Source organism: Carettochelys insculpta, chromosome 5 (assembly GCF_033958435.1).
Source record: "Carettochelys insculpta isolate YL-2023 chromosome 5, ASM3395843v1, whole genome shotgun sequence".
Lineage (NCBI taxonomy): Eukaryota > Metazoa > Chordata > Testudines > Carettochelyidae > Carettochelys > Carettochelys insculpta.
Window position 1 is genome coordinate 39,240,713 of NC_134141.1, and position 15,398 is coordinate 39,256,110.

The 15,398-nt window shown below is 40.4% G+C and overlaps 1 protein-coding gene across 5 annotated transcripts in view; it reads right to left on the bottom strand.

The window, feature by feature from the left end:
* SEMA6A (semaphorin 6A) overlaps positions 1 to 15,398 on the bottom strand; it is a 154,825-nt gene that overhangs the window by 61,623 nt on the left and 77,804 nt on the right. For all 5 annotated transcript variants that reach the window (XM_074994985.1, XM_074994986.1, XM_074994984.1 and 2 more), the window contains exons 3-6: positions 12,811 to 12,928; positions 6,633 to 6,693; positions 4,138 to 4,200; positions 1,738 to 1,839 (exon numbers count right to left, since the gene is read on the bottom strand). In XM_074994985.1, the coding sequence (XP_074851086.1) occupies positions 1,738 to 1,839; positions 4,138 to 4,200; positions 6,633 to 6,693; positions 12,811 to 12,928 (344 nt within the window). The remainder of the gene's footprint in view (positions 1 to 1,737; positions 1,840 to 4,137; positions 4,201 to 6,632; positions 6,694 to 12,810; positions 12,929 to 15,398) is intronic.

Here is a 15,398-nt window from a genome sequence, read left to right on the forward strand (position 1 = left end):
CCTGTCAGATATCTGTACTATATCAGTAACTGGAAATGAGCTTCTCCTCTGAAGGAGAAGTTTCTTTCAGAGAGCAATAAATAGGACTATCCTGCTGCTCAGCACGTGCACTGATGTACATTCCAGGTGAAAGTCACTGCAGGTGTTAAACTACCATGGCAGAAGAAGGATGATGAGAGGCAGGGTCATACTGTCTGGCACTAAGAAAGCTGCTTTCCTGGCTGTTGATATCTTTAGTGCATTTTCATTACACTTCTTAAAATACCCCTGGACCTGATCCTATACCTCAATGTAACGGGAGGTTTGCCCTGGACTAAGACGTGAGCAGAAGTATGCTTTTATTTTTTCAGTACAGTAAACCCTCAATATAATGGCCTAATGGAGGGGTGTCCATTTAAACAGCACTCCATTATATCCGAGAGTTTCTCACTGACTTTCACAGCTCCTCCTGGCTTCAGCACAGTGGAGTAGGCTCCCCTGGATCTGAGCCTCCCATGCCCTGCCCTGAGCATGGCGGCTCCTCTGTTTCCCAGCTGCCCGCTTGGGAAGGGAGAGGTAGGGGGACCTGGCATCAGCAGCATCAGCGTCTCTCTGAGCCATGGCCAGGGACCCTGCAGCTGTGGTGGGGAGAGACCTGGTGGTAGTTCTCCCAGTTGTGGCCAGTTGTCTCAGCCAAGTGGGAGGGAAGGGGGGATGATGGTGTCTCTGGTGAGTGGCAATTTACAGGACTGTACTGTACACTTTCTTTGGGCGGGGGGGATAGGCAATGTCCATTATTACTGATGTCAGGTAAAACAGGGTCCACGATATCAAAGGTTTACTGTACTAAGTGAATCCAGAGAAAGGTTAGAAATACACCTAGTGACAAAGGCAGACCCTAAAAGTGTGCATGGCTCTTAGGCTGAATGGTAAGACCCCGATCTAACTCCCATTAAAACAACTGAAAAAACTCCTGATTTCAGTGGGTTCTGGATCAGGGCCTAATACTCCTCTCCTCAGACGCTGGACAAAGGTTGAATCAAGGTTTTCTCATGGATGCTGGCACATAACTAGGCAGAAGGAAAGAATCTTCAGCTCCACCATGTACTTGAGTAGCAAGGCAGACAGGTAGCTGTTTAGTGCAGCCTGCTCCTAACTTCTATATGATGTTTTAACCTTAACATTTCTCCCCCTGTGCATTTCCCTGTCTGCTGAAATCAGAATGAAGAAGCGTGTCGAGTCCTGCACAGCTTCCCTACTAATAGGGTCCCCATATAACAGTATAGTAAAAATATATAGTTTCCATTATGCTAAGACCATTGAGTGTCTAGGCAAACATCTCTGGGATTGGGCACAACGCAGTACCAGAGTCAGAATGTTTTATGGATGAAAAATCCTCAGCATCAGGCCTGTACTTTGAGATGTGTAATTAATAAACTTTTTAATTGAAAAAAATCAGGTGACTTGTTCATGTTTTTGCTGTGAGCAGTAAGTTATTATTTAAGACAACTGTGAAGGATGAAATCAAGTAGCAATATACTTTCACGTGAAGGGGTTGCAAAGAGGTAGGTATATCAGTCCAGGCAAACTGCAGAAACCCAATCAAGATTCCAGATTTAGAATGCTGAAGAAGTCAAACAAATGAGGATCAACTATATAATCCTGAATGACACCTTTATTATACTGCTCACCAAACAGTCAGAATAAATGGCTAAATTTTTAAGAGCAACGCTGCAATCTCCTGAACACAACACTTACCTTATAGTTCCTGCAAGAAGGGTTGAAGGCATTTGTTCCACAGATAAACAAGGTATCATCATTTCGTTTCAGGAGGACCTTAATAAAATTATGACACTCATCCTGAAGAAAAATAATAAAAATATTTTACCTGATATACTACAGATGCTTTAGCTTTATACTTGTGCCATGCCTTTTCATTGCCAGGGATAAAATAAAGCTGGCTTCTAGCCACTATGATATTCTGAGCTTTAGTTCAAAATTTTTTTAACTGAGAACGAACAAGACAATGAATTTTCATTCTGTTTTTTTGAACCTAGTGGACTAGGAACTGAGGACATTTTATTGACACTGTAGTTCAGACCTCATTATTGTCCATGAATTTTGTTCCTTTACTCAAGACTGCAGACTTTTCAGATTTATTGTTGCAAGAGAACAGTATCACGTATTAATTCACTGGAGTGCATTAGAACAAAAGGGATGGAAATCAGGCCCAGAACCTTTGGGCCTGATTGTGTGCTGACTAAGGCTACATCTGCACTTTGAGATAAATTCGACTTTATTAAAATCAATTTTTTACCACTGGGTTTTATAAATTTGAATGTGAGCACACCCACCTTCCCAAAGGCTCCCCACAAATTCAACTTCCTGCTGCCACACACAATCGGCAAACATTGACTGTTGCAGCAGTGTATTGTGGAAGCCTATCCCACAGTTCCCTGAGCCCCATAGCATTCTGGGTATTTTCACTGGTGCAGCATGGGAAACAAAATGACCCGCAAGTGGCTGTGGGTATCTGATGAAATAGCTCAGTGGTTTGAGCATTTACCTGCTATGTCCAGGGTTGTTTGTTCAATCTTTGAGGGGGGCCATTTATGGACGGGGGCAAATAGATTTAAAAAAAAAAAGGGGTGGATGGTGCTTTGTCCTGTCAAGAGGGCAGGGGACTAGACTTGATGACCTTCTGAAGTCTGTTCTAGTTCTATGAAATGTAATTTTTTTATATATATATACACATTCAATTTCCCTCATTCCCCTGCCATGTTAAGCAAACAACCCTTTTTCCAGGTGGAATCTTGCTTGTGTAAGTCTGTGTCTACACTAGCTACCTACTTCGAAGGGAAGATGGTAAATAGGGTGTTGGGAGATTATTAATGAAGTGCTGCGCTGCATATGCAGCACTTCATTAAGCTAATTCTCTCCTGCGCCAACTCCGAAGTGTTAAACTTCGAAGGGCTGGCTCGCGTGCAGCCGCAGCTCACCCGCTGGTACTTCGAAGTGCTTGGGCAACTTTGAAGACCCTTTACTCCTCTCCAGACACCTTACTTACCATGCTCCTTTGGAAATAGGGAGCTAGTGTAGACAAGCCCTAAGTGATTTTCTTTTTCACACACAAATGTAAACTGCTGAGAAGAAGTTTCTTGCCCTCTTATGCAAGCACTACCCCCATCACAGGCTTGCCACTATGTGGTGTGGTAAAACAGTGGCTGGCACCAGGCAGAGCAGAACAAAATACTAAGTGTAGAAAAAGAACCATGAACTCTGCGCAGGGGCTATTTGTAATTAGTAGATGTACTCACAGTGCTAATAGCAAAGAAAGAAAGATGTTTCTCAGGCTCTCATACAAATATGACCCCACAGCCGCAGGCTTCCTGGTCCCGATGTGAAATCAATGGTCTTCCTCTTATGTAATTCCTGCATACCTTAGAGCAGTGGCCAGAGTGGAGCACTGAAGGGCATTGTGAGTTACATACAAGGCACCTCTGGAGCCTCATAAATTCGATTTTAAGACGTGGCACTTCCACACTGGCCTTTAATTGAACTTCTGAATTCAAGCTTGACACGGTACCCATCAGGTACCGCCAATATCGTAATACTGATATTAGTGCTCTCTAAATTGAGCTAATGGTATTTACATTGAAAAGTGTCATGTGGTAATATCGAGCTCATGGCCTTAAATTCAAATTTATCTTGTTGTGTAGACATAGCCTAATGTTAGTCATGGTTTGCACCAGTGTAAAATGTGGGTGAGATCAAAATTAGTTCCTCTGCATCTACAAACACACTTTTTCCATTATAGATTTTTTATGAGCTGTTCAGTAAACTCCCAAAGGAGAATGGACATCAGTGCTCCATTCTACAAAGCTGCATTAACCAATGTCAATACACCTAGCACTGTGTCCATAATTCCCACTGCTTCTAAGTATTTCATGATGTTACTGCAGCTGCTGTCGTAATGTTTCATCACATTAAAAGCAAACTATTTTTGCAAATTAAAGACTTCAGTGAGTTGATGGAAAAAGCAATTACTAGCAAAGAAGTGAATGGCATGATCCATTCCACATCACAGAGAGCCGTCTTAGATAATAGTGAAGAAACTAAACTAAAGTGGCAGCTTCAGGAGAAATGAAAATTGCCTACCTTATGTTTTCCCTTCATTCTGCATGTGTCTACATCACCCTGTCTAGATTTCCATGTCAGTTTCTGCAAGGATCAAGAAAGAAATCAATTAGAGCCCAGAGGTTGTTGCATTTGATTTCAGAAGTAAGAGTTCCCTAGGGGAGACTAGCTGCTGAACATACATTTATTGAAAGCTTTCTTCACCTTTTCTCCATGATTAATTCACCATAACAATGAAGGATTAGTGATGCAGAACATTCACTTAGTTTTCTGTTGCTATCTATTCATTAAACTAGAAACCTATCTCATCTTTTAAAAACTGGAAACGTGATCTTAACAACTTGACAATTTTTCAACATATACACACTTTTACAAAAAGTCTTTCCTTTTCTTACCATTTCTTATAATTTGATATACTTTTGAAAAGCAAATTGTTGCAAATGGACTCTAAACTCATTAATTAACAAGACAAAGCATACACACTGGCACAATGTAGTTCAGATGAGCAAAGAAACCCAATTCAGGTTATTCTCTTTCACATTAGCTAACAGACTAAGAGATCCTCTGTCTATCAAAGTATGGCAAGTTTTATCAGCTAACATTGTTCTCCTGGAATGATCATAGGTAAAGACTAGATTGGATTTTCATTCCTCTATGAAGTGGAATCTAGATATACCGTGTTCTGGAGTTAGCAAATCTTTCGCATTCCAAGTAGCTGAGTTATAGAGTCTTCAGCTACATCTACACTAGAGAGTTTTGTAGACAAATGTGTGGTTTTAGCAACAAAACTCATGGAGCAGCTACACACAAAATGAATACTTTTGACAGAAACTGAAAAAAAAAGAGCTGTATACATGCTCCAGGGGGCCCTTTTGTCGACAGAGTGGATCAAAACATTGATCTGCTTATATGTGTAGACATGATCTGTCGACAGAAGTTTTGTTGGAACATCTCCTCTGATGGTAACTTCGGTAGACAGATGCTTCTAGTGTGGATGTAGCCATAGAGTTTAAGGTTAGCAGAGACCATCCGATCATCTAATATGACTGCCTGTATCCCATAGGACACCAATACCACTCTCTGGCATCTGCACACTGACCCAGCAACTTAAATTAAAGCCCACAGGAGACTAGACTATGATGTACCAAAGGCAGAGAATGGGGGGACATGGGAAGTGCAGTGCCTAGGGCCTCATGCTAGGGCAAGGAATCGATTAAGTGCAATGCTCCTAGGTGATCCCTGAAGGTGGCCCACATGTTCTACTGCAGAGAAGGGGGAAAAAGAAAAAAGAAAAAAAAAAGATCAAGCACGGTCTGATCAGGGGGAAAATTCCTGATCCCACATATCGCCATCTATTACGTCCAGGACTCAGTGTAGAAGATTTGAATAATTATAGTAAAACTTAATTTAATTGTTCGTAATTTAAAATGCTAACAACTTTATAACACTAATCAGGGCTTCAACGTGACAACATCTCCACTAAATGACTGAGTTAGTGCTCATTCCTTAAGAGTCCTTCCTAAAATATTTTTCATGGATGTAACAATACTTTTCTATCCTCTGCTGCTCTGTGACCTCACTTTAGTATTAGGATCATGTCATGTCATGTCTATGGCATGAATTTAATAGCCCATTTTTCCATTCTTGTGCTGAAATTCACCGTGGTGTTCTATGAATACCACAGTTAGCATGTAGGGTATACAGTGTACCGACCAGTATGACAAAGATGTGTGTGTGGGATCATTTCTAGCAATTATCATGCTTACACAGAGGAGAGCAATGCAAGCAAAACTATTCCCATACAAATTTCCCATGGAAGTAATGTGGATTTTTTTAAAACACCCTAGGGCACGCTAATATAGAAGTTTATTTACTGCATTCTTGCACATCTAACTAAACATTGTGTATATGAGAATTTTAGTATTCTTAATTAGTATAGTATAGCAATTAAAGAACGCAACATAACATAAATGAATAGATGTTTCACTACTTTCAAGCTACAGCCTGAACCACTCAAGTCTGGCACCCTCGGGACCTGACTGGTGCCGGATGAGAGATTTGCTGAACCATGGGAAGTTAATATTGTCCAGCAGCATTACCAACACTTTCTCTGCTTACTGGGTACTTAGAAGACCTTTAGGGGTACATTACAGCTAAGTAATAGCACAGAACACTGAGAGCCAGGTCTGGTGGCTGCAAACAGACTTTATGGGCCCCCCAGAAAATGATAAGTGGACATTCAGTTAACTAAAATCATGGTGGACAATGGATGTTGCTGGACTAGTGAGTGCCAGATTACAAGAGGTTCAACCTGCACCTAAATCCCTTATCAGAAATTTACAATGGTCATGACCGTTATTCCAGTCTTCTACATACATGACTAGCAATCCCACCTTACTTCATTAATAGTTTCTTACAGAAGTGCCAGCAAGCTATTTGAAACAATATCAAATTCCTATTTATTCTTTTTTTCTCTCGAGTGTCTTGGGTTTCAGGATGATAAAAAACCAACTTACTTTACTAAAATAAATTTCTTCTGTATGTGAGGTGTCCATATCAACAGTATAAATATGGTCCCTGTAAACAAAGGTAAATGAATGCAAAGCAAAAGTTTATTTTATACAATTAAAAACATAAAAGACCAGACATTGCACAAGAGAACATTACTGATTGATTGGTCCACTTTTTCTGAGAATGCACCACTGTACATAAAGCTGCTTTGCTTTTCTCTGAGAAGGGAAATTTGAAACAAAATGAACAAAGCCTAACTCAAGATTCTTCCTAATAGCAGTTTATTTGTATGAATGAGGTTGAAGAAAGGGGGCTAATTTTACAGTCTCTGGGGTCAGCAGATGTTTTAGTGCATCTTTATATCAGCTGCAATCCTACTTAGGCAACCTTACCAGCTTTCTGGGATGGTATTCAGTTGCCATAGTTAGTTATCCAAGGTTAAAGAGGTTAACTCCTTTTTTTTTTTTAATTATTCCTCCAGCCTCAGCCAGGATGATTTGATTGACAATACGGAAGGGAAAAAATTGACAGCAACAAAATTGTTTCCAGAAATTATTCTTCTCTTCACACACTGATGGCCAAATTAAGCCCTAAAATTCACCCTCAAAAAAGTTTACGTCTTGCCTGTGCTCAGCTTCCAGTTTTGCCGAGAACGTGGTTTTCTCTGCAATTAGCTGCCAATCTTCCCTGAGCAAGAGGAAAGAGGCCCAGAAAGTCAGATGTACGGATATTTTCCAGCACTTTTCTTCTGTGTGAGTGGAGCATAGGGATATTTTTGACTGGGGCATAGAATTAAAAAACAAAACAAAACATGTGAATGAGCAAATTGGGTAGGATGGATGAAAAACACCCACCATCTCATTTTTCCTTGAAATAACAATGATTTTTGAAAAAGTGCAGAAAATATTGTGACTAGAAAACAATTCACAGCTTGAAAAGAGGAGCTATATAGGAGTCCGTTTTGAAGGATACAGACTGTTTCTATTTTAGCATCCTCTGCTGTCGACATTAGCTTCATTTTATTGAGTTTGAGGGAAACAATATTAGATTCTAACTAAAGCAGATAGAAAACACTCTTTGATTATTTTCATCTTACAGCAACACTTCTGTCACATGGAGAAAAGGGGCAACATTGTTAATAGAAAATGGCTTTTAAAAAAAACCCTGTCTGCCACTGCAGTTGAGACAGTTTGCTTTGTAAGATGCCAAACAGAGGAGATTTTTTTCTCCCTCAGTCTTCACTACAAACCAGAACTGTCATTTACTTTCCAGACAGGTTTAATGCTTTATTTATTACTCGGCTTTACTTTATCAGTAGAGCTATGGTCCTGGTCAGTGTCAGAATAAAGTGATATATTAACATGGTACCAACTTTACAGACAGCAATGTTACTTTCTCCTTTTTTTATACATATGCATATTCCTAGCTGCAGTTGGTGCATAACATAACATAACAGTAGAACCCAGGAATGTGAATTGTAAATGAACTGATTATTATGCATTGGCAACACCTGGAAAAACTATTCTGATTGGCCTCCTTCTGGCACAGCTCCTTACATTAATTTTCATTTTAGAGATATGGTTTTCTTTTTAAAAGACAAACTAACCACAACAGAAATCCAGTAGATGTAGAGGAGTGAGACTCAGAGAGGTTTGAGTCTCTTAGTATCACACCAGGGTTCTTTTAAGAGACTTTACTGCATAAGAGACTTACTTTTGGGGTTGCCAAAGTGTCCCAGGAGAATTCAGACACCAAGCTGTGGAATTATCTCAATGAAATCTGATTTCAGGCTAAATAAAACCATTTGCGCATGCTGTATGTGATGCATAGTTGCTCATAATGTTGGAAAAAATTAAACTTTCTAATGAAAATCACTATGGAGCCTAAGGGACTGGTTTTCCCTCAATTCCCCATTGCTGTGTACTGGCTGTGGTAGATGTGTTCTCACATCTCTGCTAATAAAGTTATTCTAATACAAACTGACTTAATGCTTCTGCTTCCATTTTCCCACCTCCAGTCAACAGAACTGAATTTTGTCGCCATGGCACAATCTTGTGGAGGAAGGGAATTTAAATAATGCTGCTGGCTGTGCATGACCCTTGGCCACTCAACGCCATGGCTGGAAATGTGTAACTGCACTCTGATACTGCAGGGGTTCATTGAGCCATTCTGTGTATACATAGGGGTGATGTCAGCTCATGGGAATAAAAGCAAGCACCAGACAAGACAGCAGGGAGAGACAACACAGTGAATGCCAGGAAAAGTGCACCCTCTGAGGGAAGAAGAAAATACTGCCATTTTGTTATAGATGCAGAGGGACAGCTCAGGGGCAACATTTCAGAAAAAAACTGCTGGTGGGGGGAGAGAACAGGAAAATTTGTGACACTCTATAGAACATAATCTGTGATTTTTATTGTACCCTGCAAAGTTGGGACAGGGGGCAAAAAGTGGAAGATATAATGGAGCATATAAGCCTCTGTTCGAGGGGAGCAAACCAAGGCTATGTCTACAATAGGCATGAGAGCCAACCACAGTTATGCAATTTTAGCTATGCCAATTGCATAGCCAAAATCTATTTATCTGTGATCAACTTCCATGTCTGTCTACACAGAGGAAGGTCGACGGGAGTGTTTCTCCCTTTGACCTTCCTTATTTCTTGCCTCTTGCGAGGTGCACAGGGGTCGACTTTGAGCCCTGAACGTCATTTCATGATCTTCTGCAGTAGCGTAAATGTAGACTAAAGTCTGTTGGGGCAATTGCCTCGCTTGTCCCAAAGCAAATGATGCCCCTGGCACAGATGCTCAGCTGATGTAAATTGCGCTAACTGCGCTAGTCTCCTTGACTTCAGTGAAGCTTTGCTAACATACATCAGCTGAATCTCCTGCCCATAATTTGCACTGAAATCTTTCCAAGCCCACAAAAATATGTAATAATATTTAGTACAAAATTCTTATATATATCCTTTTATCCTATTTGACAAAATGGGCAACTGGCAAATAGAGATTTTGTTGCATGCCAGACATCCAGTAATAAATTGCGAGCTGTCTCTGAAATCAGTTTGTTCTTTTTCCTCCCAAGGAAATTAGCTGCAAAGCCTATAGTGAGAGCTGGATTTTCTCAAAACCCTCCCTGTTTAATCATCTGTTTTGATTGCTTTTAAGCTAATTGGATACAAATGTAAACTGAGTATCACTGATTTACACACCTAAGAAACAACTTAAAAGAAGCATCTGATATGGTAGCTAAAGGATTTATGCTAAACACAGTCATTTAATCTTGTTACAAACCTCTTTGATAAACATTTCTGATTGTGTTCACATTTGCTTTAGTTTCTTAGTTTATTGCCACCATTAGTGTTACAGATATAAACTTTCATGCACACTAATTATGGAAAGATTTTTTTGAAAGTTTATCACCTGAAAATAAAAATGACCTTTTGAATTTTCCCTTTTATCACATAGGCTTTTTAACTTAGCAGGGATTTTTTTCCAGTAATGTTCTGAGGAGGAAAATAATCTATTTAACAGGGTTTTTAGTTACTGGAGCAAAGAAAAGTGTAAGAAGATTTTTTTGGGTGTGCTTGTTTAAGTAAAAATAGAGTCTTTCTGTTCTTTTGGCAGCTCATTTGTCCCCAATAATGTTGATGCACGTCTTCGTCTGAATAAAATATACACATACTCATTTCAAAATGTTTTATATACTATTCATAATTACGACACACAGTATACTCTTTCATGTCTGGCAGCCCCAGGAGGTTGCTGGATATTCAAATATTCTGGATAATAGAGAGGTATGCCTAGCAATGCATACCACTAAAGAAAAACAGTATTAGATATTAAGAAACAAACAAAAATGTACGCAGAGCACTTTAGCAACAATGGTAGTATTGTACACTGTAAATGTATATTGTATTTGCTGTATTTATGTGTATTTACTTTCACTATTCTGTGCTTATTGAAAATGTAAATAAAATGTACTTATAGTTTAAATTCCGGTTGAGAGCTCTAGATAATAGAGTGCCAGATATGAAAGAGTTTACTGTACATAGACTAAGGAACTAATTCATATTTTAAAATGAATGGCGAGTTGTGTATGATAATTTGCCATTACAATAAGTTCAGATTGTTTTTCAAACTGAAGCGTGAGTGTGCAGCAGAGGCATGTACCTTGCTGAACAGAAGTTAATATTTGCATCAACATTTTAGTTTCGGAATGTTTGGCTAGTTTTATCCACCAAGCCAAGTTGCCTTAGTGTGTCTCGATTCAAATTGTCACCCTACAAATAACCTGTCCATTTAAAAAAAAGAAAACAAATGTGAAAACAGAAAAGAAGGGGGCATTCCACTATGGAAAAAATAAATCACATGAAGGAGGAAATCCTGCGATTCTCTTGCTTCCCTCACACTCCAGGCACATAACTACACAGGTGCTATGTTTTCGTGGGAAAGCAAAGAGTGGAGTACCCAGGGTGATTCTGAACACTCTCTGTGTTTTTGAGCTGAATTCCACACTTGTTCTCTGAAGAATAATTGAAGGTGAAGGTGTACAGTGGGATGCACAGCCAGGGGGTATATACACAGCATGGATCCTGTTGCCAAAAATTACTGTGTAGTTCAAAAATTATGGGGCACCATAAATCACATCCATTGCTACCATTCCAAAACTGTAGCAACACTATTTTGGGCAATGTAGGATGTGCTACAGAAGTGCTATAGAGGCTGATGCTAAGGATTCTAGTCCTTCCTGTGTACTGTACAATCATCTGTGTATTTGGACTGGCCCCTCATTCCCAGCATTTGGCCCCTAATGAACATTAAAAGCTAGCCTGGCTATCCAATCCTTTCTGGAGTACGACAGGCTGCAGTGCAGACTTGAGTTTGAGGCCTGGTAATTTTTGGCGACTTGTATACAGAAATTGGGAATGTTACAGAAGCATGACATGCAATATTTGGGAATAGGTTGACCGTAGACATGAGGATTGGCACAATTATGTATGGGGAGAGTCTGAGGAAAGGGTAAGCAGAGAAAAAAGACAAAAGGCTTTGTTTTACAAATATATGCTCTTTAAACAGTACTCCCAGCTCTGTCACAGCTGCAAGACTTCATCTTTTCTAGGGCCGGCTGGTTTTGGTGAGTATTTGCAGAAGAAAGGAAAGACCCTAGGACATCAGAAGAGGGCTAGGGACCCAAAATCTCCAAGGCATGTGGGAAATACACACCTATATTTGAAGACTTTGTCAGAAGCTGAGTGAAATCTTCAGACTCCTCCAATGTCTAGGCATAGTGAGAAGCACTTTGAAAGTACAGTTATGGTGTAAAAATGGCACCTTTGTACTCAACCATTCGGTTCCTTGGTGTGTTAATCAGTCCACCAGTCAGAGACTCTAACACATCTGCTCCCTCAATGTATTCTTTCTTATGTGCCAACCAGCATGGTATTTAGGTACCATACTGTGACACTTGTATAATAACAATAAGCTTTAACCTTCTGTTAATATTGGAAAGACAACAACTTAGGGGAGAATGAGTATTTATACATAATATGCACCAAGTCTGCAGGTAGTATAGATCAGTGGAGCTCCACTGAAATTACCAGAGGTATGCAAATTTATACCACCTAAGGAGCTGGCCTAATAAGGCCTCCCATATAAATGCGTGTGCTTGTGTATATAAAAATATATCTGTCTGGCTAAAAGAGCCATTCAGTTAACCTTGTGGAAAACAGCAAAAGAAAAGCAGGGTTTTTCTTCTTACTACAAAAATATGCCTAGAACAGCAACGTTAAAGTTTAATTACTCTTATTCAAATATGTATGCATGCACATAGTGGATCATTTGTATTTGTTCTCCAAAATATGTAATTAATTGTGTGCTCACACAAAATCACAAACTCCTTTAAAGAAATAATGATTCTGGCTCTATCCCCCAAGCTCTTGTGAGACCCTTCAACTTCCACTGGCTTTAATGTGGAATGCCAGTACCCAGCACCCTCAGAAACGGCTCAATTTCATGCAGGATTGAGCCCAAGATGACAGATGAATGTGGCTTTTAAGCTGTATCATAGATGGACTATACAGACCTATGTATGTGATAAAATCCTAAAATACATGTCTAGCAGACACGAACTCAGAATATCATTTTTTTCTATGAGTAGCAAGAAGGGAATGAGGAAAGCACTACTGACCGAGCAGCAATGTAGAGGGTTCTGTTCATTATCATGATCAGCTGGATGTCTAGCCTGTGCCTTTGTGTGGCGTTCCGTCCCGGCTTGTGCCCCACAAACACCGGATACTGTTTTGTATCTGTGAGAAGGCAAAGGGATTTGGGAGAAAGAAAGCAAAAGAAAGAGAGACGGTCACATTATTAAGTTATGTTAACGTGGAATATCCCATCACCAAACCCACGGTCAAAATCTCTAGTTCCTGTTCTTGTTCTCTCACCTCTCAACACAGCCTGGGGGAATGAAGTAATAGCACAGCAGATGGCATTGCTCATCAAGGTTATAATCTTTGTTTGCAATTGTCAAGGAGAAAGCTATTATGTTTTTAGAAATGAAAAACTGTGATTTCTGAGAGCATAAAACGGCTTTGAGAGCTCTTGGCATAAAGGTACTTAGCACTTTCCCACAGTTTTCCTTTCATTCCCTGCAGTGATTTAAATGCTGGATGCTGCTTGCCAAAATTTGTCTTTCAGGACAAAGATATTTTATGGTATAATATGCAGCAGTTTTCAACCTGTGGTCTGCAGACAGACTATGTCTAAGGGGTCTACGAAAGGTTGTCACCACCATATTATGGTGGTTTCCAGCCTATGCCCTGTGGACTCTGGGAGGGTCCACAAATTACATCCAAGATTTCCAGATGTCCATTAATTTTTTTTATGGTTGTCAATAAAAGAGGGTCAAAACCCACTGTTTTATAAGAACCTGTCACTGCAATGGCTATGCTTGCTAGTAGGCAGAGCAGAGGCCATGACTCTACTAGGTACAAAACTGCAAGCTCCATGGGTTTCCTGCAGGATTGGGCTGCCACTGCAGGGCCACTGTATGCATTTTTGTGGGGACCCATTAACTGATCTTTATTTTATTTGCTTACTTATTTTAAGAGACTGTTTTTGGCTGTATTTTTTTATTTTTGGCAACCTGTCTGCTACAGCCATTTTCCTGGAAGTCAGATGAACATCCTGATTGGAAGTCGGTACCACTACCCACTCAGCCTTTTCCTCAACTCTGACAGGCATTGAGAGCACTTAAGTCATTATATGCCAGTGATCTGACTGCTGGGAAGTCAATATGCACTGAAGGGGGTCTATCTGCAACCTATATGTAGATCTTATAATAGCCACCCTGAAAACATTTGAGAGTTTCTGTCTGTCTGATGCATTTGTCATCTATGTCTCTGGATGCAAAAGCCAGTTAACTAGCCTACTCTCAGGAAGGCGAGCAGAAAGACACGCAGAAGACAGAAAGAAAAGGAGACTATGAGCAGGAGCAGCAACCAAGGGCAGAATTCCCGCACATTCACATAATGTAGTTGACTGGCATCCAATCAAGCATCCAGCCCTTCCCCCAAAATGAATTTGCTCCAAACAGATAAAGCTACCATAAAGAGTTATGGCTGTAGACATTCTGCTTTAATTTTCACTGTGGAATCTCTCAAAAGGGAGTCCCCATTTCTAACCATGGTTGAGCTACTGAGTCACTGTGCAGGCTTGGCCAAGTCACACGGTGTCTTAGTCAGCCCGGTTGTAAAACTGGGTAGAAACAGGAACTCCCCTGCAAACCAGATGCTGTGCCTGAGCTGAGCAGGCTTGGGTAAATAAATTAACCACATTCACTGAAGGTTTAGGTTCAAAAGGTTAATCTACCTGACCAAGAATTACTTGAGAAGTAATAGTTTTTCACATGCCAGCTTTCCTCTGTCCAACACTGCTTCTTTGTAATGGACTGACCCCATGTGAATTGGACTGTTTGCAGCCATTTGACATTCATAACATAGAAATAGACGTTTCCCATGTTTTCCTTTGCACAGACGTTAAGGTTACTGGTTTGTCATTCCTTACCATGCTTTTACAGATTCAGGAGCCTATCCTGACAAGTGCTGAACACTAACTTTTTGCTGCAGAGCATCCAGGGCTAGATTCACAAGGGGGATTTAATTGTTTCAATAACTGACTTCAAGCAGCCCTGTCGTCTAGTGGAATTCACAGCCCCATGTGAGATATACAGGTTTCCTGTACCATGTATGGGGAGGGTTAGGTACCTAAACATGAGATTCACAGATACTAGCAAGCTGAGCAGGCTGCTAGCTAAGCTAGCCAGTGGGAAGCCAAGGGGAGCCTAAGCCTAAGTCCTGCCCCTCAAGGGAAGTTAGATGCCTAAGTCTGCCTATCTCCCCTCAGGATCCATGGCTATGACCCCTCTCATGGAGCTAGGTACCTAAGTCAGATCAACCTTTTCCCAAGAAAAGCTGAGTTGCAGATGGCTTCTTGTGCCTTTATCCAGTAGTAGTAGGGTTAGAGCATTCATTTAAGAGATGGAAGATATCAGTTCTAAATCCCTGCTCTATACCAGACAGAGGGGAAAATTGAATACAGGTCTCACACTTTCCAGTGGTGTGCCCTAGCCACCAGGTATTCTTGGGTGGATCACTCTCATTATTGCCCATTGACACTCTTCCAATTTATACAAAAAAATGTCATATTGCATTAGCCTGCTAAACCCAGGGTTGTGAGTTCAGTCCTTGAGGGGGCCCATTTAGGGATTTGAGGCAT